The sequence below is a fragment of the Aptenodytes patagonicus genome, chromosome 25 (genome assembly GCF_965638725.1).
Source record: "Aptenodytes patagonicus chromosome 25, bAptPat1.pri.cur, whole genome shotgun sequence".
NCBI classification, from domain to species: Eukaryota; Metazoa; Chordata; class Aves; order Sphenisciformes; family Spheniscidae; genus Aptenodytes; species Aptenodytes patagonicus.
Genome location: NC_134973.1, coordinates 3,855,080 through 3,881,187, shown reverse-complemented (window position 1 = coordinate 3,881,187; position 26,108 = coordinate 3,855,080). Strand labels below are relative to the sequence as shown.

Below are 26,108 nucleotides of genomic sequence, written 5' to 3'. Positions count from 1 at the left end.
CAGGCATTTTTGTTTTAACGGCATAAAGAAATGAAGGCACTTCAGGAAAGCAACAGTGCTTAAGTGTGACTTAACACACAGATGCTGTGCGGGGACATTTTCTCTCCTTAACAATCATATATTAAGCTCAGTTTGCTCTGTACTGAGTGTCCTACACATCCACGGTCCTTTTTACACCTTGCCAATGCTCTACGTAGCTGAAGTTCCGCTGCAATGGATTGTCCCCCAAGATGAAACAGATGTTAAACGACATGCTTTCTTTTAACGCTGTTAATTTCTGGCAACTGAACTGCAGCTTGGACGTGGTGTTTTAAAAGTAGAGGAACCAGCTGCTTCTCGAATTGGCGTGATCTGACACCTCTGCAGGTACCCGGGGAGCCGAGTGGGAGAGGACGAGGTCTCGCAGGCTGCAGCCCAGAAGCAGCTTCTCCTTCAGGGGCCGGCGAAGGCGATGTGCGTGCAAGCCTCGGCTACGCCGGGGACGGGCGCGTTACGGGCCGAGGTGGCTCCGGCAACACCGACAGGGCGGCCTGAGGCCCTGGCCTGGAGTGGGCCTGCGTGCGGGCCCCGTGCGGGCCCTTACCGGACTCGGTCCCGCTCCCGCTCCCCGCCGGGCCCCGGTCTCCCCTCAGGGCGCCTCGTCCCGCCCTCCGCGCGCGGGAGGTGGGGGAACGGCCGCACGTGCCCTGCGTCGCGCGCCGTCTCCACAGCGACGGGGCCGTAAAGCGCGGCTGCGCGTGCCGCCTCGGCGTCTCGCGGCACTTCCGGCCGGTGCGGCCTAGCGGCGGCGGCGGCGACGGCGGCGGCGCCCCGTTGTCCCGCAGCCATGGAGATGCCGCTGCCGCCCGACGGTGAGCGCGGCCCGGGCGGGGGCGGGAGGGAGGGGAGGGTGCGGGGGGGAGCGGAGCGGAGCGGGGCGGCGGGGGCTGACGGCGCTGCCTCCCCGCAGACCAGGAGCTGCGGAATGTCATCGACAAGCTGGCGCAGTTCGTGGCGCGGAACGGGCCCGAGTTCGAGAAGATGACGATGGAGAAGCAGAAGGAGAACCCCAAATTCTCCTTCCTCTTCGGGGGCGACTTCTACGGCTACTACAAGTACAAGCTGGCCCTGGAGCAGCAGCAGCGTGAGTGGGGCCCGCGGCTGGTGCGGGGCCGGCGGCTCGGGGCCGGCACGGGGCCGCGGCGGGGCCTGCTCCCCCCCCCCCCCGCCCCCGCGGCCGTTGGTGCTCGGCCCCGGCTGGCGGAGCCACTTTTCTCCCTCCTGGCCTCGCTCTGACCCGCCAGGACCGGTTTGCGGCCTCCTCCTGTCCTCTGAGCTCCAGGTAGTTGGCTGAGCCCCGCCGGCGGCTCTTCACGCCCCCCCGTGCGTGGGTTCGGAGGTAGGCTGGGCTGCGCCGCAGGTACCGGCGGTGCGGTGAGACGGGAGTTCAGCACCCCGAGGGCCCTCAGGAGTAGGGCGGTCCAGCGCAGCGGCTCCGGGGGCTGGTCTTCGAAGTGCGCAAGGAGTTGCTGACACTCCTCTTTTGCACCACCCACCCTTGACTGCACGATTTTCATTTTGTGTTAAGCAATTACGTAAAGAGCGAGGGTCTGTTTTGGAACCAGCACGGTTTTCACGCGTGGGCTGGTGATAGCGGATTTCTTTGACACTTACTTTAAAAGTTTACTTTGTCCGATAGTGTTGTGCAAGCAAAGTCAAGATATCGAGGCTACCGCGCAGATCCAGCCACTGCCACAACCATCTCTCCCACCGGCTGCGCCTATCCCAGCTCCTCAGGGCACTCCTTCCGTGGAGGAACTTATCCAGCAGAGTCAGTGGAACCTGCAGCAGCAGGAGCAGCATCTCCTCGCCATGAGACAGGTTGGTTTAAGATAAGCGCTTGACCGGTTTGTCCTAGACTACCCGTGGCTGTAAAAATTAGGAGCGAAGGGGGAGAGGAAAGTTTCCTTCTGACTAGTGGTGGCGGCATCGCGTGTTGGTGAGGAGAGGGAGTATTACTTTGCTTATTTTTGTTCTGTGGCAGCTGCTGTCACCTTAGAACAGATGTATCCGATGTGCTAGCAAGACTGATCTTTGATTAAAACGGTTCATTTACTTTATGAATAACCTTGTTGGTTTGCAGAGTGGAATAAATTGTGCCTGCTTTAATCTTTGTTTAACATACAGGTTGCCAGGAACTGCAAGACATTCCAGCTTGTAGTATTCTGAGGTGGATTCTGATTAGGGGTGGAAGGGAACTGCGTACTTTGAACTAGTTGGTTTTTGCGGGTGATGTTTTGCTGTTAAAGCTACTGGGAACCAAACTGAAGAGTTCCTGGAGGAAAGCAGTATGCCTAGATTGTGTTCTACACGTTTAGGAGCTTCCTGCAATTATTTTTTTCATGATGGAGAGATTTTAGAGGTGGAAATGAACTGGACTTCTCCTGAAGAACGAGAAGAGTCTTTTCTTCTCAAAAACAAATAACTGAAACATTTGTACGTGGTCACATTGCTTGTAAAAGGTCTTGGTCTTCAAGATAGCTGCTTATAGTTAAGAGGACGGGGATACAGCGGCTTAGTTCTTCAGAAGAACGTTGGATGTAATATAATTCTTTTTTTTTATTATTGTTTTTCTTCTTCTTTTTTCCAGGAACAAGTCACATCAGCAGTAGCCCTTGCAATTGAGCAACAAATGCAGAAAGTTTTGGAGGAAACCCAGTTAGATATGAACGAATTTGACAACTTGTTGCAGCCGATAATTGACACTTGTACAAAAGATGCAATCTCAGTAAGTGATGTAAATCTGAACAGTTGTTTGGTGGAGTCGTGGATTAAGTATAATTTGCATTTGGAGGCTGTCTGTGTAGTAAACAGCAGCTTTATTGTTTTGTTGTATGGTAGGTGCGATGGTAGCTGTTACTTGAAAGCTTCCCGTCTTGCAGTTATTTCAGAGTTCTAGGAAGTTCATACGACGTGAACACGTTAGACTAACTTAAAATATTTTCAATTTGCTTTTCTAAGGCTGGCAAGAACTGGATGTTTAGTAATGCAAAATCTCCTGCACACTGTGAGCTGATGGCTGGGCACCTGCGAAATCGTATAACGGCCGAAGGAGCTCACTTTGAGCTTCGGTTACATCTAATCTACTTAATCAATGATGTATTGCATCACTGGTAAGAGTTAAACTATGGTTTTCGGTTTGATGTTTTGATTCATTCGGTGAAGTCTCTCTCCGCTAGGTACATTGTTAGTTTGACTACTCACTTTTTATTTTTAATGTGTTCATTGTTTTTAGCAGCTGTCTTAAGATGTCCATAGCTGGCACAAAGATCTAGGGCTTTAATAATCAAATGCAGCTTTTACCGTTTTTGTATTTTTTTTCTCCAGACAAGACTTTACAGTAAAAATGTAAAGGAGGGAACTCTCTATTTTATGAATCCACTACTTTTAGTATAGCAGAAGTTGGGAGGAATTGAGTATTACGACGCTCTTAGTGTTATAGCGAAAGGCAGTAACTCTTCTCTTCCCGTTCCTTTTTTGAAGCCAGCGGAAGCAAGCACGAGATCTTCTGGCTGCTTTACAGAAGGTGGTTGTGCCTATTTATTGTACCAGTTTTCTAGCAGTGGAAGAGGATAAGCAACAGAAAATTGCCAGAGTGAGTATTTGGGTTTGATTTAACTGTATGCTTTGCTTTGTTAGGTTAGTGCTAGGCAAATTCACAAATATGAGGGTGGAAGAGGACCACTGAGATTTTTCTAGTGTGATTGTCTTCATAAAGTCTATTATGGAATGTGCTTTAATTCATGTTTAAACTAGAACTTAAAAGTACCTACGCTTTATTTAAGAGTTACCATATTGATGAATGCATCTGAATCTTTGGTGGTTCAAAGACAAGTGCTGAAATCCTGGGTCTTTTGACAAAGCTAGACATAAAAATGCTGTGCCTCAATTTTTCTTTTATCATTCATAATTTCTAAAAACCTTTCACTCTTGAATTTATGCAGCTTCTTCAACTATGGGAGAAAAATGGATACTTTGATGAGTCAATTATTCAGCAGTTACAGAGCCCGGCTCTTGGACTTGGCCAGTACCAGGTTAGCCACGAAAGAAAAGTAACAGTTTTCTTATTTATGTAAATATTTTGAAAACAAATTTAGGAAATGTTTTCCTTTTTTGAAAGGTAAATATTAATTCCCCCCGCTCCCCCCCCTGCCTTGAAGCTGTTTACAAAGGATTACAAAAATAATGTAAAACATAACCTTGTTATTTCAAACATTCAATAATCCAGCTGCTGATCCGATCCCGGAAAGTCTGTTTGCATTTGTAACTACTACAGTCGTGTACATATTTGACAGTGCATTCTCTTTTTATGGAGATGAATGGTAAAAAGGAAACTAAAGAAACCATAGCTTTAAATTGTATACAGTAAGCATAAAAAGTATTGTGGCAGCAGGAACTATTAATTTTTAGCATTAATAATGAATGCTGTTGATTTTTAGCTGTATTTGAAAGCGAGGCATTAATATAGACAGTGGATTCTAACCTGTAGAGAATATTTTGGAAATCTTCACAGAGCTTCATAGCGTGGCTGGGTGGTTCTGCCAGCCGGTTCTCCTGCACGCTCATGCATTTCTTGGGAGGGGTGGAGAGCAATCTAGGAGATTCTGAAGGAGCAGATAGGATAACTGGTTTAGGTACAGCGTTAACTTGTTCTTCTTAATTTACCTCATCAGGCAAATTTGATCACTGAATATGCAACGGTAGTACAGCCTGTACAAGTAGCCTTCCAACAGCAGATACAGAACCTGAAAACTCAACATGAAGAGTTTGTGAACAGTTTAACGCAGCAGCAGCAGCAACAAATACAAATACCACCACTAGAGAACGAGGTGAAATCGACACCCCCACCTCAAGCCCCCACAGCAGCACCAGCCTCGGCTCCACCATCTGCTCCAGTTACACAAGCAGGTACTAACCTGTTCTGGGGTCCTGTGCAGAAATCAGTGGGTGGCAACACTGTGAGATTATTTTTTTTGCTCCTTTTTTAGTAGTGAGGTACTGTGCTGTGCTGGTTTGGTTCAGGCGAAAGCCTCAAACTGTTTGGAAGCTTGCAGCTGGTGCAGTCTGATGCTTGAATATAAAAAGAACCAGAGAGACAAGTGTTAAACGGGTTGGAAATCCTCTCTCCCAGTAACAGATTTCTGCAGAATATTTATGCATCCAACAAAATTCAGATGGAGCCTGTTGTAGGTGTGCTGGTGTTTTATTAATGACACATGACCTGGATGCTTACAATAGTCTCCAATTTGTTTCAGATGATGGTAAATCTCAGCTGCCTCTAGCTGGTTCTACAGAGTATGACACAACAGGGTCTGGAGTGCAGGATCCTGCCTCTGGTGGACCACGTGGCCCTGGATCCCATGATCAGATTCCTCCAAATAAACCACCCTGGTTTGATCAACCTCACCCTGTTGCACCATGGGGTCAACAACAGGTAAGAAACATAGCTCTGAAACGAGATGTAGAGGGAGGTGGAGGTTCAGAATGGCCGTCTTCGTTGTGGAAGTGTCGTGAAAAGCTGTGAAAGTTATAAATCCAGATTCAAATGCCAAGCTTTCTCATTCTGAGCCCAGTTAAAGGCGAAGTATAAGTTGTATTTCAGTTTGTCAGCCATCACACTTTCCCTATGAACAAGCAGAACAAGAAGTACTGTCTTGAGTACAGAGCTGTGTGGTTCAGTAACAGTTTGGTCTTTTCCTGTCTTTTCTTTGAAGCTGCAGTTGTTCAGACCTTGTATTTGGAAAATTCTTTCACTTGTGCATGTTGCCTGCAGGCTATATTTACTTTTAAAAGGTAGATTTCTTTTATTGCGGTCTTTATTTTTGTAGCCTAATGACCAGGCTTCTTTTCTTCACCACTAGGGACCACCTCATTGTCCTCCGTGGAATAACAACCATGAAGGAATGTGGAACGAACAGAGAGATCAAGGCTGGAACAATCAGCGAGAGACACCTTGGAACAACCAGCCCGATCCTTCTTGGAACAACCAGTTTGAAGCACCGTGGAACAACCAGCATGAACAACCTCCATGGGGTGGGGGTCAAAGGGAACCTCCATTTCGAATGCAGCGGCCACCTCACTTCAGAGGCCCATTTCCTCCACATCAGCAACATCCCCAATTCAACCAGCCCCCGCATCCGCATAATTTCAACCGCTTTCCACCTCGCTTCATGCAGGATGATTTTCCACCTCGCCATCCCTTTGAAAGGCCTCCTTATCCTCATCGTTTTGATTACCCCCAGGGGGATTTTCCTCAAGGTAAAGTGTGTACCAGGCCAGGTTTTCTTATGTTGCGATGCTGATTGCCATTACAAAATTATTTTAGTGTTTTGGGGTGACAGCTTATTCGTGGTGGACTGTTGTGGTTTTCCTGAGAAATGTTGAGTTTGGGGGTTTGGGAAGCTACTGCTAACAACTCGGTAGGAAGTACATGCAAAGTTGGATGCTTCCTTGCTTTTTGAGTCTTCCCTAACGGATGCAGATAATCAGAAATTGTAATCCAAACTCAAGTCAGCATCTCTACAGGCACCCCTTTTGTGACTATTACACTTCAAAAATGGTAAGCTCAAAGGTGAGAGGCAGCGTTTACTTGTACATTCGATCTCCTGCACATCAGGTCATAGATGAGGGCTTTTCAGCTGTGCCCTCCATAGATGAAGTTAGAGGAAGCCAGGCTGGAAGCATTTGTTCTTGTGCGTACATTCATCCATGCCCTTCCTTTCTTCTCTTTTATTTGTACTGAAAAGCTCTCTGATTATCTGCCTTAACGTTGTGTGGCTTGGTAGTGCCTGGTGAAATGATCCTGACCTCCAGTCCTCCCTTCTTGTTTGGTTTGCTGTCCTGCTGGAACACAGGGATGTCTGAGAGTGTAGTCAGTGCACTGCTTGCCTGGCCTTTGTGGCTCAGATTTGGCTGCAGGCTCCCTCCTGAAGTCTGGTATAGTTCTGCCCCGATGTAGTTTCTATTTCACGTGCAGAAGTTATGATTATTCTGGAATGGTCCTTATCAGTGTAAAGTCTAAAGATCACTGTGGTTCTGTATGGCAAGCCGCTTAAAAGAGCAATTATGTTGCTATGTAGGAGTTGCTATTTTAAGCTTAAAAGATTCTGGGTTCCCCAAGTCCAAAACCCATTGAAAACGGATGAATTAGAGCTTATATATTTAGGATTGTGATTAACTTCTCCAGTAGAGATTGTACCGGTTTTTTTCCTTTTTCTTTGGGTTTGTTGTTTGTTTGTTAAGAGTTCTGGTAGTGAGCAGGGAGAACAGCTTTTCTTGTCCTGGGGGAATTAAGGTTTAAGCTCAGACAAGATGCTCTGTTTTGGATTGTAGTGGTGATCCAAAATATCTGTTGTTTTATGTAAAGTTGCTGGAGGAGGGGATCTACTAAAACAGATGGCTAAAATTAGGAAAGCGGTGAAGCAATGACAACGCAGACTGTGTTCAAGTTCTGATGAAGATAAGTTCAATAGTACTGGCTGAAGATTGGCTTTTCCTGGAAAAACTGTTGGTCCTGCTGCGGAAGATGTTGATTTTCAGTCTTGCATTTTTCTCTGTATAGTGCAATGAGTTCAGCAGGGTATCCTGGCGTTCATGGCAAATGGTTCGTCCATCAGTGATTGGATGTCATTCACCTCTCTATTTTAACAGGATATTATCTCTACCTCTTCCTGAAACGCCTCTTTAAACAAAGTATTTTCTTGTCACCTGCTCATGTGAGTTAATTCCTGCCATATTTATTTTTTTTGTATATGATGATTTGGCATAGAGACAGAACTAATTACAGGTCCATGCTTGTGTATTTAGGCTTCAGAAATAGATCTTATCAGTAGCTGCCCTGCTGCATCCGAAACCTTTTGTTCTTGAGCGTGTCTTTCTTGTGGTACTTTTTGACCACAGAATGTCCCAAAGTAAGCAGTGGCTTAGGGTTAAAGTATCCTGTTGTCTTGAGAGCGGTTGTTATGGCCAGGGAGGGAGATGCACTGCAAGATGTTCCTGAATGTGGACCTGCAGCCAGCCTCTAGTTCTTCAGTTCTGTTGCTTTTCTTGATCTGCAAGGCTCTGGGTGCCAAGATGGTTTTTTAGGATAAATGCACTAATTGAAGTATACATCTCTGATTGTTTTCCTTTCTCTATAGCTAAGTAAAATGTTTTAACCCTCCCACTCTGCAGAAATTGGACCTCCTCATCATCACCCTGGTCACAGATTGCCTCATCCTGGAATCAGCGAGCATCCTCCCTGGGGAGGGCCACAGCACCCTGATTTCGGGCCTCCCCCGCATGGATTTAACGGGCAGCCTCCTCATATGCGGCGACAAGGCCCCCCTCACATGAACCATGATGATCCTAGTCTGGTGCCAAATGTCCCCTACTTTGATCTTCCTGCTGGACTGATGGCTCCACTTGTAAAAGTAAGTGCTTGCAATGGGCCCTGACGAGTAGGATTAAAAGATCTAGATCCTATGGTCAATATTAGGGACAGTTTAACACGGACATGTGTAATTTCAAATCCTTTCATCCAGCAACCATTAGCCAAAGTTGTTGCGGGGTATACAAGGGCAGGAGCAGGGAGGGAGAAGGTAGTGAGAATGGTAACATTTTCAAGTGTTGTGTGCCAGTGAAAGCTGGTTGGCCTCATATATGTGAAAGACTAATTTACTCTTGAAAATCTTACCCCCGTTTTTAGAAAACAGAAATCCCCAGTGATTTTCAGCTGGCCAGAGGGATCTTGCAGTTCTGATGTGGTCACTGTGTACTGCTTTTTGGTATTCGGAGTTCGTTCTTACAAAGATGTTTTGCAACACTAATGTTACATATACAAACAAAGAATGGTAGAGAACAGGAAATGTATCAGCATCTTCAGGGATATATACATTTATGCATTCTGTGTTTGAGACAAACAAAGAGGTCTCTTCCATCTCTAACTGTGTGTTACTCTCAGCATACACCAGCTTTTGCCAGGCTTCCGTCCAGCCACTGTTGCCACAAAGGTGGATAGATGAGATCTGGATCTCCAGGCAGATAAAATGCAGTTAATGCTGCACCATGTGTAGTGCTGGCTTTTCTCGTAGAACTCAAAATGGTAGTGATGGCACGAGAAGGCATTGGGTCATCTGCAGAATCCTTATTTCTGGACCGTTTTTTATCCAATAGTGAAATGTGAGGTCCCTACACAGTTAAATCTGTATTTCTCTCTTCAGGTAGCCACCCCATGACACATGACACAAATGTAATTTGTTTTGTTTCCGGCAGCTTGAAGATCATGAGTATAAACCTTTAGATCCTAAAGATATACGTCTTCCACCCCCAATGCCCCCCAGTGAGAGACTACTGGCTGCGGTTGAGGCATTTTATAGTCCACCATCTCATGACAGGCCTAGAAACAGGTAAGAGTAGGTATAGCTAACAATATGGTAAGGAAAATGCCCTAAGGAGCTGTCTCAAACCACGAAGTGCCTCTCTCTTCCTTCGCCTGTGTCTTGGTTCTTCTAATGCTGAAATGAGTGCTCGTGTTGTATTTTAAACTGCACACGCTGTTTGATCTTACACTGAGATTTGCAAGACCTTTTTGCCCAGGCCCTTTGTTCCCTACAAAATCTAGCAGAAATCCCAAACGTCTCCGTTGATCAAAGTAGAATTTTACAGACGTCGGTTCTATGTGTGGTTGATTTATTGCAGTGAAGGCTGGGAGCAGAATGGACTGTACGAATTCTTCAGAGCTAAAATGAGAGCGAGGCGGAGGAAAGGTCAGGAGAAGAGAAACAGGTGAGAGATCCTGTCTGCTGTTCGTTTGGAAGGTGCTAGGAATACCTTGGGCTAAATGCAGAGGGAAAGTCTGTTCAGCAGCATGCTGGTGGAATAACTTGAGTTTCAATTTGCTGGAATTTCTGTCTAATCTGCAGAAAAGTTTTTGCCACACTCAAGTTTTCACTGGATTGTCTGCAGAAATACAGTGCTTTGTGTGTAATTTGAATTTGATCAGAAGTATATTTGCATTTCATGTGCTTCTCCCAGGAGTTTCACTGGGGTTTCTCTGCTTTTGTCTGTGCAGTGGGCCTTCTCGGTCTCGCAGTCGGTCTAAAAGCCGAGGTCGCTCATCCTCCCGGTCCAATTCGCGATCTTCAAAATCATCTGGCTCCTATTCGAGGTCACGATCTCGCTCTTGCTCTCGATCACGATCCTATTCACGCTCTCAGTCCAGGTAGAGTGCAATGGGCTGAAGCTTGGGAACTAAGGGGGTGGAAAAAAAACCCCTCAGGGCTGAATGAGGAACCCTGGATGTTGCTCTGGTAGCTTGTGCGTCTGATCTCATGTGCTCTCTCTTTCCAGAAGCCGGAGCAGGTCCCGCTCTTCTCATAGCCGCTCGCGGTCACGATCAAGATCAAGATCGAAATCGTACTCGCCGGGAAGGCGGCGCCGGTCCCGGTCTCGCAGCCCCACTCCTCCGTAAGCTTTTGTTTGTTTATTTCTCTCTTTTTACCTGGGGTGTTTGGAAAAGTACCAACAAGGGTGCTTTTCTCCCAAGCTGGGTATATTAAGCATTCCAACAAATAGTAGAAAAGAAGATGGGAAGCAGATTTAGAAACTATTTATATGCTATGTGTGCTTATAGAGAGAATATTACTCCGTTGTGGTGGCTTTTTGTTACAACAAAACACTGTGCAACTATGAAGGCTTCGTATGCCTTCCTAGGAAGCAGGAGGAATCCTCCGAGTACTCTCTGTGTTAGGAAGGCCGTAGTGTTTGATTTCCCTCGTATCGAGAAGCAAGTAGGGCATTTCTGGCACCTTTGTAATTCCGTCATCTAATAGCTTTATAAAAGAATAGCTTGGTAGAGTGGATGGGATTATATTGGATGTTAACGTTTAACAGAATATAAATGACCTTGCATTGTGTCAGAACAGGATCGCTTTTCTTAATTTCTTCTTTTTATTTCCTTAGTTCTTCTGCTGGTTTGGGCTCCAGTTCTGGGCCTCCTATACCAGAATCAAGACTCGGAGAAGAAAATAAAGGCCATCAAATGCTAGTGAAAATGGGTAAGATGCTCTTCTGGAATCTTACTCAAGCCAGGAAACAAAATCAGGCACCCAACTCTTGGATACAATTAATTAACGCATTTTCGTAAGTGACTATCCCTTGGTATTCCAAGGGCAGCGTAAGGATATTCAGAGATATAGGTATATAGAACATGGAGCAGTGGTGGTAGTTGCCTTTCTGGGAAGGATACGGAAGACGCTGTGAGTTTGGCATCCAATAGCACTTAGCTCCCCCCCAGGTATTTCATCTCCCTATGGCGCAGGTCAGCAGGGTTGACTGGACAGATTGGGCTTGCGCTGCCTTTCCCCTTGCCCTCTTAAAGGTTTTTAGGGATGGTGCTGATGTTTGTCAGCTCCCAGAATCTGCATATCAGTGCTTTTGAAATAAATGGGACAGGTCATACATTGTTTCAGGCTGTCTGTCGCCATCCTGCTGTATTAAATTGACATTTTCTTTGGTTGTTTCCAAAATGTCTATGCTTGTCTGTCTTCAGAATTCTAGTAATAAAAAAAATAGCGACAGGATTGCAATGTTGTGTCCTTTCTGCAGGATGGAGTGGATCTGGTGGATTGGGAGCCAAGGAACAAGGAATTCAGGATCCAATTAAAGGAGGGGATATCCGAGACAAATGGGATCAATATAAAGGAGTGGGAGTTGCATTAGATGACCCTTATGAAAACTACCGAAGAAATAAAAGTTACTCGTTTATCGCACGCATGAAGGCCAGAGACGAATGTAAGTGAATGTTTCTAAGCAATTTAAAACACTGTGCAGACTTGAGAGCGATTTTGTCCTATTTACTGTAGACTGTAAACCCAAATCAAAAGACCAGTAACTCTTAATTCTTTCTAATATAATGGATACAATAAAACAGGTAAGTAGACATATCCTCTGATTAACCCCGCATCTTTTCCTTTTTAGGAACTGTGTTGTATTCTAATTTCTGAAAGATTAATTAATTAACCTGTTCTGTGTAAGCCACTTCCTGGCTGCAATACCAAGAGCCTGCATCTTTGAATGTCACCCTCCAAAAAAATAGGAGCAATCTCAAAGGTAGCGGAGGGAGCCCTGCTGCAGGAGGGATGGTTGCCGGAGCAGGAAGGTCTTTGTGGTTGGAATGAAGTTAGACCACACCTACTGTTTGGCTCTGCCCAGCTCCGAGTTTCCCCCAATTAGTGCTGTGTTCTGCCAAAGCCAGAACTGGTGATAAATTCACTGTAGTGCAGGAAGGGTTCAGAAAAAGTGGAGGTGCTTCTTAAGAAATGAAGACCACTGATGGATTTTTGCAGAGAGTCTGTGTTACGTAGAACAACTACACTTGCCAGTGACTAAAAGGAAAAAAATTGGCATGCTAAATGAAAAGTCACTTCTGCCTATGGCTGCAGTAGATCTGAGAAATAAGATGGGTTCAAATGAAGCCCAGAAGGAAAAACTCCTTACTCGTAGAGCCCTCATTCCATGAAACATTTCAGACAGCTTAGGTAACTGCAGAATGTGTAAGAACTCTTTTCCCTATTGTTTCAGTGAAGCGTGAAACGCAAGACCCTCCACCACCTGAATAAGACTCTCTGAAGAAAGATGTCTTGCATCTTCTACAAAACATTAAACTTGTATAAATCCGGATTAAAGTCTGGAGGAAGTGACAAATGAATTACTTTTAAAACTATGGTGAAAAATGGAAAGCTATGACATGTACTTCAACACTTGTTGTTTAGTGTTTAAAAAAGGCCAGTCGTAACTATGACATGTCTAGCAAGTTTAAGAATTTCCATTTATTTTGCAAAATTTTTTTAATTAGTTGCCCATTTTATACTAGAATTAAACCCCAGTCAAGCCGTCCCTGGTGCAGGATTGTGATTCATTCATTCCTGTGGAATACAGACATTATCTGATATGGTTATATGTTCTCTAGTTCCATAATGTATGTTTATTTCTCTCAAAAGGTTAATTCTATTTGAAGTGGAGGGGTGCTGCCTTGGGATCAAGTCAGACTGATGCTGAGCAGTGTATCCTAATGTCTAAATGGGGAATGAAGCATCTAGTTCCAGTACAGGTGACCTATGAGCACTGTGCAAGCTTGTTAGAACCTACCATACAACTTAACGCCCCTACACACCAGCTGCTGCAGTCACAACTCTGGTCAGAACACGAGGGTTAACCGTTCTAGCTTTTCAAGCGCTCTAAGGGATGTTCAATGCTTTGTAATGGAAGACATTCTTTAAGCTTTTTATATTTTTGTATATACCCTTTAATAAAGCGAATTAGTTGAATAGAAGAGAATCAATTTTCTCTGCTCTGCAAGTTTCTGACAATGAAACGTTCTTGGAAACTTCCTTTAACCTAAATGAGAAAAAAAGCCTTTTGTAACTGTTTCCAGAGACCACCAGCTAAAGATGTTAGGCCCTTACACTGCACTTCCACTCCAGAGGTCTGCGTGGTGGTAACCTCTTCCAGAGTCATTTGTTTGTATAGCAGAAACCCTCTTGAAACCATTCAGTGAATATGGTGAAATATCAGTTTGTTCTAGATCTACTGTAGTTGTGGAACTGTGACTGTCTGTGAATCAGCATACACCACCTGTATGTTATCAACTTGTGGATTTTCTTGTTTTGCCTTCCAATAAACACTTTTTTTTTTTAATAAAAAGGTGGCTCATATTTCAGAGTCGGTGGATTCCAGTATGTTGGCTATAAGCCTTCCTTGTATTGAATTTATCTTAACTTTGTGTGTGTTTGGTTTCATAGTAATGTGACAAGGCTAACTGTATATAAACACTGTTTAAATATGGCACTAAAGCCAGGATATGGTATTTTTCTACTGTGATCATATTCCTCGGGTGCTGTAGTACAGACTTTCACTTCTACCACAATCACAGCTGTTATCGCAGATCACACAATCTACATGATAAACACGCATACTGGGATGACTTACCACGCTCCCTTCAGAGAGACGCGTTTTCTTGGTTTCTTTTTTGCTGACCTAGGCTGGCTGAAGGTTCCTGCCTATCCCTATATCGTGTACATTAGTAAAAAATTCAGATATAGGAAAATAAACTATGTATAATAAAATACATAGCAGTTAGTACAAATCCTTCCAGTACATAGTTTGTAGCTTTTTATCTGTGCAATTTGGAAGGGTTTCTCGTTCCAGCTTGAGATCTGTAAATGTAAATTTTACATAAAATTCAAAGAGTCAAAGCAGTTTTTCCTCCTGTGCCTTCCGAATTTCTTCACGTGCTTGCTCAACTGTTAGAGGTGGGGATTTGTGACTCTTGATGTACTGCAAAAAAAAAGTTAATATACAAATTTCTTTATTATGTAGATAAATGCTATTTAGTATTTAATAAATCTTCATGTCAAGATACCTGCACTTTTCTATACTAGCAACAGAAACTAACAACTTCTGTTGCAGCAGTTGGAAGATCCTCACTTGTTTGAGGACAGCTAAATGCTACAGCAGAAAGCTTATTCTTTCAAAACTACGGCCTCCAGTTAGACTTTAGTCTTTTTTTTACTGTATAAACTCCTACCTTGCTATTAAGATGGGCACATGCATTACAGTATTCTTCTAGGAAGTAATTTATTCAATGATAATATGAACTTTATCTGATTAATGAATAATACGTGAAGAAAATCTGTTTGCTGCAAATACTAGAAGCGTTTGGAAAGGAATATACACTTACGCTATTGAGGCTGCTGTCTAGTCTATCATAAATACCTGTTTAGCCTCTTCCAGGGTGTGGTAGTGGAACTTCTCATTCTCTAATGACTCCACAAGGGAGAAGTGAAGGTGGTGAATGTTCTCTACGAACTGCTGAGTCAACATCAAGTGCTGTTTCAACATGGCGTTTAAAACAAGAACTGAGGGGCTGTATGCTGTCAAGGCTGCAAGAAATGGAGAATATATACTTTAGTGATAGGTTACAGTCAGATAGTAAGGGCTAAACAATCCAAGCAGGGGTTAGATGTGTAAAATAGAGTAAAACAGAATACTAAGAAACATGTTTTTCAGTACCTTCTACTGCATCCATGCTGATGACGTGACTGGCAATAGGTACTGGATCAATGTAGCTGTTCCCTACAGGTGGGTCAAGTACTGCAGAGGTGTTTGCTGTGGACAGGATAAAAGCAGAATTACTGGGTTTGGAGGGTGGAAAGGTTTAGCGCTAGAACTTGGTTCATCTTCAGCAGTCTCTTGGGACGTCAGTTGCCGTAGAACCGCTGTAGAGCCTAACAGGGAATTCTGTCAGCCAAAACAATGCTAAACTAGTTGTATGACCTCCACAGTTTCTTTACTCTTACGTTCACAACACGTGCCATTGCAGAAGGCATCTTTTCTAACCCTAGACAGAGTGAAAATAAAGGCTTTTGTACTTGAAGGAAGCTACTGTTTTCAAGCACACCCGAGTTTCTATTTTCTCCTCCTTGAATGTGGCAAGAAGTGGCTCTTACCGCTTTTTCCTTTAGGTAAAGAGAGAGAGGAAAGGAGCTACCCCTCGGCAACAGTTCAAGGTCACATCTGTCTTTTGTAAATGGGGTCACAGTGCTTTCCCAAGAAATAAATACAATGCAAAAAAGAACTCTACGATGGGCGATCACTTCAGCAACAATATGATGGTATTGTTTACAATAGTAAAGATACAATAAAACCGTTGAATTCCATTTGAGAATATTACTCAGGCTATCGCAAACTCTGACGCTAACACTAGCTCTCCATCCAGAGTTCCTGTTGGTTTTTTTTTTAGCAAAAAACAGTTCCAAGTTCTTACTCTGTTGTCCAATCCCCATCTTTTCTACAGATAGCAGATTAAAGTGTTGGGCTTCAGAAAGTTTTTAATTTAATGTCAGCTAGGGGAAGCTAGTACTGAAACTAAGAACTCTATCAAGGCTGACTAGGCTAGCATATAAAATACGAAAGTGTAAAAATTGCCTGAATAGGGCAGTATCTTGTGAACTTACTCTTTGACCAGCAATAGGTGAATGGAGGATCCATTGTCTGAACCGCAGTTTCTTTGACAGTTACTCTGTGTACCTGGTCATGCCGCTCTCTGGTAAATAAAGCTGACGATGCTGAAGATGGGCATTTTCCAGAATACGTGCAGCTCTCAGAACTTTCCTCTGACATTTTCGATACAGATTCCCTGTCTGCTGTAGACAGAGACCTTTCAAAGTCTTCAGAATATTCTGAATTAACAGTTCTCTCGTCATGATCAAGATAATCCTGTTTGTGTCTAGGGAAATCTGCAGAAACTCCACTTAAATGCTCGGAGATTTCAGCTTCAGTCACAGTTTTTTCAATATCCCCTTCAGAAGCACCATTCACACCAGTTACTGTGCTTGTCATTTTAAGAGAAGCTTGGTCCTTTTCCACCAGGAATGTATCTTTTTTGGGATTTCTGTTTGATTCTTGAGGAATTTGAATGTCTGTCCCCTGTAAAACACAACAGCTGCATTTTGAGAGAATCAACAACATATAACCTAGAATATGCCTCCATTATTCTTCATCTGTTCTGCTGCATGTCACTACTTTATTAGGAAATAAAAATGTTGCTCTTCTGCGTCGCCTTGCAAACTGTGCAGTGCTGTTACATTTAGTAAGGAAATGCAGACACTAAAAAAAGAATTCGGTCAGGTTTCAGTAGACTGTAAAATCCTGATCTAACCCTTACAGCTAGTGAGACGTGCCCACCTCAGATAGCCTATGAGTAGAATAGAAGTATTCACTTCAGAATATCCACCTTCCACCAAACAAAGGCAGAATGGAAATATGTGCTAGTACGGAATTTCTACTTACTTTCTGCTTTAATTCTGCTGTCTCACTGGTGATATTTGGTGCCAAATCATCAAGGCTCAGGATATTCAGTCTGAAGCCTGCAATCAAATGACAAATCGTCATGAGCGTTTGCATGAAAATTACCGTACACTTTCCCTTAAGTGAGATAAGTGGGGAAAAATAAATCAGTACAACATTCCTAGTTTAGAGTGTAATACTAAAAAGTAATAGCAGTCAATCACTCTAAACCTTTAACTTAGCAGCGGCTCTTTCTAAAGTTTCCTCCTTTGCCTGTCGGTGGATCTGCTAACCCACAATCAAGAGATTCTTGATGCCCCTCATTTACACTTGTTCTCACTCAGACCCACTAGTACATTGTCCCACTGATATATGAAAACTGTTCTAAATGCTGCCATTGTTTTGACGTCATAATTAAGTGTCACCCAGGTAAGCACCACTAAGCTGAACCCATTCAATCAAAAGCCAAGGAAAAATACAAATACATTACACCAGAAAAAGAAACAGATCAACGTAATTCCTTTGAGAAAGCCTTGGTTTATGTAAAATCACGCTGCTGAATCCTTTCAAAGTGAGTACTTGCCCATGTTTATCAGAAAATTTATCAGTAGCTTAGTACAATTCACGTCAAGTCTACTGAGACAGTATTTTAGAACACTTACCATTTGAGCTGCTGCTAGTTGAATCTTCTGCATCAGCTGCTTTTGAAAACAATTCATCTAACGATTTTATTTCACTTCTGTCACTTTCAAGTGATATTTGGCTTTGCTTGGTGTTGCCTGTTCTAGGCAGAGTAATCTTTACAGTATTGTCTTTCATGGAAGAAGATAGCGATTGAGATCTCATATTATGTCGTACTGACGGGTTTCTGCTGGCTGGTGAAGGTGGTGGTGAATTAACTCTACCAAAAACATTTTTCTCTGAGTCTTTGCTATGAAAAGAAGATGGTTTAGATACCTCTGTCGGTGAAATTTCCTTACGAGATGGAGGAGGCATTCCTGACATAACTGGAGTCCTACTCTTTTGAAGAACATGAAAAAGAGATTTATGTGTTACTTCATTTATTATGTGTAGATCACTAAAAAGGAAAACAAATTATAACGGGTAAAAAAGAGTAATTTTCAAATGTGAATTGAAGCTAAATCATATCATGAGCAAGCCACAAATGCAAAATTAAAATTTAATTTCTGGTGTTATCTAAATAAAAAGTGACCTATCAATTAAAGCAATTTCATAAAAGTGTAAATAAAAATACATAATCCAGCAAAGTCTGTATTTACCTTTCCACCCCATTTAGAATCACTTACAACAACCCTCTGATTCTCATTTCCACTGGAAAACGCCGAAGAGCTCTCCATCAGTTCTCTCATCTCTTCTTCATCACTCTCCAAACCAAGCTGCTGTTTAACCATAATGTTCCTTTTAAGGCTTTGGATGCTTTCCTCTTCCTTAGAGCAGGCATTACTGGGGGTTATATTTCCACTGGTGGTAGCATAATTCTTCAGGTATTTCTTGCCCCTTGCACCGTGTTCATGACTGGAAGCAGATGAGAAGGACTCTTCATCCAAAGGCTTCTGGCCCAAGGCAGTGTTTTGCAATTCCATCTGCTTTTTTCGATTCATGATTTTGCTTTCTAGTTGCGCCACCTTCCTCAGAGCTGAGCTCGACCGTGTGTGGGAAGCGCTACCCGCAGTGCTCTTTGCTACATGTCTGCTCGTCTGCACAGCGCTTCTCGATGTCTGGCACCATTGGCTTCCATGTACGTTTTCGTTGCGCACCTTCAGGAATCTGCTGTGGCAGAACGGAGCTCTTCCAGTTTTCTCCAACTCTGTGTCAACCAGAGAGAGGCCGCTACAGGAGCGAGGAAGGACGCTGCTGTGCCCGGCTGTGATGGTTCTCCTACGGGGAGCATCGCTGTGTCCCTGCCGGGAAGAGGACGCACGGTGAAGAGCCCTCAGAGGCGGAAGCAGGCGGCCCGGTTCAGCTCCCAGCTCCCCGGACTGGGCAGACACTCCCGCTCCCCACGGCCCTGCCCTCGTCCCAGCCTGTGCCGGGCCACCTCCTCCCACTCTCCGGTGTGGGCCCTCCCCACACGCGGCTGAAACGCCGGCCCGGGGCCCACGGCTGCCCAGGTACAGACCGAGCGCGGCTGGCGCTGAGGCAGGGCGGAGGCCGGGACGAGAGCTGGCGCCTCACCTGCTCTCCGCCTGCGGGCGCCCTCTGCGCCCGAGCGACTGCAGCCATCCGGGACGGAGCACCCTGAGGCGGCGGCGGCTCCTCCGGCCGGAGCCGCGCCGTATCCCGGAGACCGTGACTCCCCAACATCCCGCCCCCTCATTGGCTCCACGCAGAGCCCCCTCGCGCGCCGGAGATCCTTGGGCGTAACCAGCCAATCCCAAGAAGGCATACTGTCGCCGGCCCGTGAGAGCGCTGACTACAAGTCCCAGCATGCGTCTGGGCACGTGGCAGACCGCTCCTCCCTCGGGAGCGCTGAGCCAATCTGATCCCGTATAAGTTGGGAAAGCGCAGCCAATCAGGGCCCGCCACGGACAGGGTGGGGGCCCGAAGGCGCGAGGCCGCGGGCCGAGGCTGGTCGGAGGCGTGAGGGCGGGAGCCCGTTGTCGTGTGAGGGCGGTGGCGGCCATGGCGGCGGCGGCTGGGCCGGGAGGGCCCGGTGGGAGAGCCCCGGCTGTCGTCGCGCTGAGGCTGGCCCTGCTCCTCGGGGCCGCGCTGCGCTCTGCCCGGGCCACGGTGTATTTCCAGGAGCAGTTTCTGGACGGAGGTTGGGTGAGGAGGGGGGGGATAGAGGGGGCGGGGGGGGGGCTGCCAGTAACGGCTGTGAGCTGGTGGGGAGGGAGCCCCGCTCACTGCACCGTGCTTAACGACCCCACTCTTGTGTTGGTGCTGGCCTTGCGGGACAGCCAGCTGGCAGAAGAGGTGGGTGAATTCTGAGTACAAGCCAGACCTCGGGAAGTTTAAACTCGCCGCTGGGAAGTTTTATGGAGATGCAGTGCGAGACAAGGGTACGTGCGTTTAATTAAAAAATACGCTATGGGTACCATCTCAAGAGTTGGGGATTTGCCATGCATGGCAATTGAAGTATTTTTTCTTTGCAAATGGAGAAAAAATGTAAGTTTGAATATTCTACTAATATCTTTACAGGTCTACAAACTAGTGAAAATTCTAAATTTTATGCTATCTCCTCACGATTTAAACCATTTAGTAACAAAGGGAAGACTCTGGTCATTCAGTACACTGTGAAACATGAGCAGAAGATAGATTGTGGTGGGGGATACGTTAAGATTTTTTCCTCAAACTTGGATCAGAAGAACCTAAGTGGAGATTCACGTTATTACATCATGTTTGGTGAGTTAATAGTTATTTCTTAATTACTAAAATACAGTCACTGCTGTTGTGGAAATGGTAGAAAAAACATTTAAAAAAAAAAAAAAGGATGTTGTGACTGTAAGGAGTTAGCTCTTCCATGCTTGAGAGATCTCTAAATATGTATTAACAAAATACATATTTATGCAAACATTCTGAGCTGATTTGAAGGACATAACTGAAAATGATTAGAGTGAGCTTAGAATAGAAATAGTTATTCAGCAGGATTTTTTTTTTTTTAAGACCTTTAACTGAAGGGCATTATCTGCCTTTGTACGTAGTTTTCAGTGACTTAGTGAAATTTGTACATTCAAATGTCAAAGTAAAATTTGTCACTGTGCATCTAATACAATTATATAGTTATTCAGCTTGTGCCATAGATAATTTTTATTTTGCCTGGATTTTTGTTTTCTGGGTTAGTTTTCTAAACTAATTCTAAGGTTGGAGACTTAGAGTAGAAGTCTCTTAGGTCTAATTCTAAATTAGAGACTTTGAGTAGAAGCCACATCATCCATTAAAAATGGAACGGAATACATCAAAATACGTGGAATGGGGGAGACGTCTAGCAGTATTAGAAGGAAAAGGTAAACAATCTGCATTTTTCTGCAAAGAAGTTAAGGATACAAAACATATAATCTCTTTGTAGGGCCAGATATTTGTGGATCTGAGACAAAGAAAGTCCATGTTATCTTAAATTACAAGAATAAACCCCATCCAATCAAGAAACTGATCAGATGCAAGGTAAATACACATATCTGGGTACCGAGCCCCCTGAGCTGGGAGATATGGACGGGGAACGGAATGAAGCCCCCATAATCCAAGGGGAAGTGGTTAGCGACCTGCTCCACCACTTGGACACCCACAAGTCTATGGGGCTGGATGGGATCCACCCGAGGGTGCGGAGGGAGCTGGCGGAAGTGCTCACCGAGCCACTTCCAATCCTTTACCAGCAGTCCTGGCTAACCGGAGAGGTCCCAGTTGACTGGAGGTTAGCAAATGTGATGCCCATCTACAAGAAGGGCCGGAAGGAGGATCCGGGGAACTACAGGCCTGTCAGCTTGACCTCAGTGCCAGGGAGGTTATGGAGCAGATCATCTTGAGTGCCCTCATGCAGCACGTACAGGACAACCAGGTGATCAGGCCCAGTCAGCATGGGTTGATGAAAGGCAGGTCCTGCTTGACCAACCTGATCTCCTTCTATCACAAGGTGACCCACTTAGTGGATGAGGGAAAGGCTGTGGATGTTGTGTACCTGGACTTTAGTAAAGCCTTTGACACCATTTCCCACAGCATTCTCCTGGAGAAACTGGCTGCTCATGGCTTGGACGGGTGTACTCTTTGCTGGGTAAAAAACTGGCTGGGTGGCCAGGCCCAGAGAGTTGTGGTGAATGGAGTTACATCCAGTTGGCGGCCAGTCACAAGTGGTGTTCCTCAGGGCTCAGTACTGGGGCCAGTTCTGTTCAATATCTTTATCAATGATCTGGACAAGGGGCTCGAGTGCACCCTCAGCAAGTTTGCAGATGACACCAAGTTGGGCGGGAGTGTTGATCTGCTCGAGGGTAGGAAGGCTCTGCAGAGGAATCTGGACAGGCTGGATCGATGGGCCGAAGCCAACTGTATGAGGTTCAATAGGGCTGAGTGCCGGGTCCTGCACTTGGGCCACAACAACCCCATGCAACGCTACAGGCTTGGGGAAGAGTGGCTGGAAAGCTGCCTGTCGGAAAAGGACCTGGGGGTGCTGGTCGACAGCCGGCTGAACATGAGCCGGCAGTGTGCCCAGGCGGCCAAGAAGGCCAATGGCATCCTGGCCTGTATCAGCAATAGTGTGGCCAGCAGGAGTAGGGAAGTGATCGTGCCCCTCTACTCGGCCCTGGTGAGGCCGCACCTCGAACACTGTGTTCAGTTTTGGGCCCCTCACTACAAGAAGGACGTCGAGGTGCTGGAGCGTGTCCAGAGAAGGGCAACAAAGCTGGTGAAGGGTCTGGAGCACAAGTCCTATGAGGAGCGGCTGAGGGAACCGGGGTTGTTTATCCTGGAGAAAAGGAGGCTGAGGGGAGACCTCATCGTGCTCTACAACTCCCTGAAAGGAGGTTGTAGCGAGGGGGGTGTCGGTCTCTTCTCCCAAGTAACAAGCGATAGGACGAGAGGAAATGGCCTCAAGTTGTGCCAGGGGAGGTTTAGACTGGATATTAGGAAAAGTTTCTTCACCAAAAGGGTTGTCGGGCATTGGAACAGGCTGCCCGGGGAAGCAGTTGAGTCACCATCCCTGGGGGTATTTAAAAGACGTGTAGATGAGGTGCTTGGGGACATGGTTTAGTGATGGACTTGGCAGTGCTGGGTTAATGGTTGGACTTGATGATCTTAGAGGTCTTTTCCAACCTAAACGATTCTGTGATTTCAAAGATACATAAACTTTGAAATAAACAAGTTACAGGGATATTAGGAAGAAAAAAAACCCCAAAACAAAAAAAAAAACCAAACAACTATTCCAAACATGTAACACCTTTGAGAAGTTCTACTTTTCATTGTATCTTGAAAGTCATGTTAATTTTGGGACTTCAGATATTTCTTAGTTCATGATATGTTTGCAACTTAATGATTGCATTCATAATACCTGATACTGATACAGGATGAAACAAGGTTGCAAGGCTGCTGTATGTTATTAAGAAATGTATGTCATTGTGTTTCTTAATTGTAATTTGAATTCCACATTACCTAGTGAGAGAGCGCTTTCTTGTGATAGAAATGTAAGATCCTGGCTATATTTTCAATATTTTTGCTTTTAGCCTATGTAGTAGGCCTTCACTGTAGCTATTTGGGATATAAATAACTTGTATTTGATATTAACTAAAATCATTACTTTATCTGATACTATTTTCAATCTTGTGACACTTCCTCTTGCCAGTCAGATATAGACTGTGTTTTCTTGCAACCATTCAGTTTTGTTCAGAGACCCAGATGGGAAGACTGGAAAATATATGTGAAAAATGTCATTAATTTTATTTTCCCCCTCTAGGAGACTTTGGGAATTATTTTTTCTTACTACTGCTTATGAAAAATCCATTAGAAATTAGTATTATAATTCTGGTGCGAGGCAGTTCCTAAGAGCTATATTTAAGGGTCTTAAAAAATTTTACTTGCTTTCTTTAAAACCCAGGTTGACGGATATACGCATCTATATACTTTGATTATAAGGCCAGATCAGACTTATGAAGTAAAAATTGATAATGAAATGGTTGCATCCGGCAACTTAGAAGATGATTTAGATTTTTTGCCACCTAGAAAAATCAATGATCCAACAGTGAGGAAACCCACTGACTGGGATGATCGAATCCAAATTGATGATCCAAATGACATCAAGCCTGAGGTAGTTGGCTCTCCTTACTCTGCATTATTGAGGTTTTTCATTCTTGCTGAATATACGCTTGATATAGTTGAACTATGCACTAGTTTTGCTTTCTTTTTCCCGTCTCTTTTTAAAGGATTGGGATGAACCTGAATACATCATGGACACTAGTGCTGAGCAACCTGAAGATTGGGATGATGCTGTGAATGGAGAATGGCATTATCCTATGGTCAAGAATCCTCTATACAGAGTATAAACAATTTTGTAATCCTAGCTATGGATAACCCTCTAAGCAACTTTTCTTTGCCTGACTGTATTCAGAACATGTGGTTTATCCTAGGGGGAATGGAAACCAAGGCAGATTGATAACCCAAATTATAGAGGAGTTTGGCCTCATCCACAGATTGACAATCCAAATTACTCGCCAGACGTCAGCATCTACAGCTATGAAAATATTAGCATCATTGGACTAGATATTTGGCAGGTGAGATGCCTTTACTGGAAAATAAAGACGACTTCTCAGTGAGTATATAGCAACCAGTTTACCCTTTGCATATAAACATCATCTGTTGTTTTGGGATCTTAGGGACCTCTGTCTTTAACTTGCTCTTATTTAAATATGTGTACAAAATTGAAAAATCTGTAAGACGCACTGATCTTCTGTTGTAGTTACTGTTTGGATGACAATCGTCTACAGGTAAGTGAGGGGCCTAAACTAATTTGTGTAAGTGTTGTAAAGTATGACTTATTTCACCTGACTAGAGGCGCATAACTGAGGCTTCAAGCAGCTCAGTTACTCCTGACTTACCCAAAGATTAATGAGGAGAAAACTGCCGTCTGGGGTGCCTCTGAGATCTTCCTCTATCTCCAGTTTCTTGACTAGCCAGTGATGAGACTTATAACTTCTTAAAGAGCAGTTAAATGCCTAAAGTTAAAACAAGTTCTTTAGATTCTTGAAAACAGTTGTCCAAAAAGAGAGAATTGTTCATCAAAATCTGCGAAAATCTACGGGGTTCTTAACGTGATTACTCTATATTGAATATGATACAAACATAGTTAAAAAAAGAGATGAAAACTCTTAAGAAAACAGAGGCATCCTTGTTCTTTTCCCCGCTCTTTTCCCCCCCGTTTCTTCAAAGGTGAGAGCTGGCACAATTTTTGACAACTTCTTGATAACAGATGATGAGGTTTATGCAGAAGACTTTGGAGATGAAACATGGGGAGAAACGAAGGTAACATGAAATTCTTGTGTCTGTTTTGGTTCTTTATTACCACATTTTAAAAATCCCCTGTGTAATCTGATCAAGAACCTATTGGTGCATAAAAATGAAATCTTAATATTAGGGTCCTGAAAAGGAAATGAACATAAAGCAGACTGAGGAAGAGCAGGAGAGAGAAAGGGTTACAGAAGAAAAATACTTTGCGCAACGGTTTAAGAAAAAGCTAGAGAGAAAAAAAGAATCGGGAAATGATAGAGCAGTGAGGAACACTATCAAGAAGGAAGAGCTTTGATTGTTATTTGAAAGAAGTTCACTTTTTTTTTCACTTAAATCACTTTAGGGATTTTTTCACTTCAGGATTTGGTATTTTGTTAACAGCTTGTTGAAGTCTGTACCAATGGAGTTGTATTAAAACAGGATTTTTTTTTTTAAATGCAACATTAAATTTTGTGACCAGTTTCAGTTATTTTTAATAAAAATATACCATAACTAAATTCTCTATAGAAAAAGTTGATTTTTTTTTTATTAACTGTGTCTTAACACTGCTAAAATGTATTAAAAAAAGCCTGTAATAAAGCACTAGGTTTTGGAACTGTTTACACTTTCATGATTTAATATTAAATGTGAAATTCATGCTCATTTTTGTTGAGGAAATATCGTAATAAGCTTTTTATGATATTTCATTAAAGGGTTCGGCGTGTCAAATGTGTGAAGCGTGTTTCACAACATACTTCAAACTAAGGAGGAGTTAAGCTTTGCTAAGCTTCTGTAGTAATTGTGCACCTGTCAGAGTTTCACGGATTACTGCAGCTGTATAGCTGCCGTGAACGCACCGTGGCTGCTCTCAGCTGTTCTGTCGTGGCTTATCTGCTGATGGAATGTTCTAGCTCTCTGTCTCAGTGTGGGACCTGAGTGACAGTAGTCTGTCCATCCATAAATCTGTCCTTAGAAGTTTAAATGCGTTCAGTTTTTTCCCCCTTCAAAAATCTGAAATGAATACATACAGTGCCTGGAAGCTATTTTAAATTTTTTTTTTTTCCCCCCCTAATAGGGTGGTGGTGGGAGGAGTTTGAAACAATGAACAACGTGCCTATTTTTCTGTCTGACCTGTCTTGTAACTCACTCTTGTAACTTGTTCAGTCACTTCCTTCATCCCTTCTCAGGTCCTTCTGCTTTTCTGCATTTCCTTCCTAATGCTATAAATTTAGCAAAAACTGAAGCCAGACTGCCAGCGCCAATGGTTTTGCATTTACCTCTAGGCTATCCCGACACTGGCGGAGAAGAGTTTTGTG

General features: G+C 44.0%; 3 protein-coding genes across 5 annotated transcripts; 2 read left to right on the top strand and 1 right to left on the bottom strand.

Annotated features, from left to right (window-relative positions):
• The first annotated feature begins 779 nt into the window (after nt 1–779).
• CHERP (calcium homeostasis endoplasmic reticulum protein) lies at nt 780–13,757 on the top strand. 2 transcript variants are annotated; one of them, XM_076359663.1, is made up of 18 exons: nt 780–851; nt 950–1,123; nt 1,679–1,860; nt 2,630–2,767; nt 3,001–3,152; nt 3,523–3,634; nt 3,984–4,073; nt 4,713–4,947; nt 5,295–5,473; nt 5,901–6,297; nt 8,212–8,450; nt 9,292–9,425; nt 9,718–9,804; nt 10,091–10,240; nt 10,369–10,485; nt 10,981–11,075; nt 11,626–11,811; nt 13,020–13,757. In XM_076359663.1, exons 1-18 carry the CDS (start codon nt 827–829, stop codon nt 13,022–13,024), a joined length of 2,697 nt encoding a protein of 898 aa, XP_076215778.1. In that variant the 5' UTR covers nt 780–826; the 3' UTR covers nt 13,025–13,757. The 2 variants fall into 2 exon arrangements, with proteins under 2 accessions (XP_076215778.1, XP_076215777.1); XM_076359662.1 differs by having other exon boundaries at nt 12,601–13,757.
• Nucleotides 11,859–19,157, bottom strand: C25H19orf44 (chromosome 25 C19orf44 homolog). Of its 2 annotated transcripts, XR_012997117.1 has the most exons (9): nt 19,063–19,157; nt 18,147–18,788; nt 17,529–17,886; nt 16,870–16,946; nt 16,035–16,506; nt 15,091–15,186; nt 14,794–14,960; nt 14,008–14,355; nt 11,859–12,944 (listed from the first exon to the last, which is right to left on the bottom strand). XR_012997117.1 is itself a non-coding variant. In XM_076359664.1 (8 exons), exons 1-8 carry the CDS (start codon nt 19,108–19,110, stop codon nt 14,269–14,271), a joined length of 1,947 nt encoding a protein of 648 aa, XP_076215779.1. In that variant the 5' UTR covers nt 19,111–19,157; the 3' UTR covers nt 13,301–14,268. The 2 variants fall into 2 exon arrangements, 1 of the variants encoding a protein (XP_076215779.1); XM_076359664.1 differs by lacking the exon at nt 11,859–12,944 and having other exon boundaries at nt 13,301–14,355.
• A 157-nt stretch (nt 19,158–19,314) lies between these two features.
• On the top strand, nt 19,315–25,141 carry CALR3 (calreticulin 3). The gene is made up of 10 exons (XM_076359685.1): nt 19,315–19,374; nt 19,420–19,648; nt 19,788–19,889; nt 20,029–20,232; nt 20,897–20,991; nt 23,408–23,617; nt 23,733–23,846; nt 23,937–24,080; nt 24,736–24,828; nt 24,941–25,141. Exons 1-10 carry the CDS (start codon nt 19,315–19,317, stop codon nt 25,106–25,108), a joined length of 1,419 nt encoding a protein of 472 aa, XP_076215800.1. The 3' UTR covers nt 25,109–25,141.
• Nucleotides 25,142–26,108: the final 967 nt, after the last annotated feature.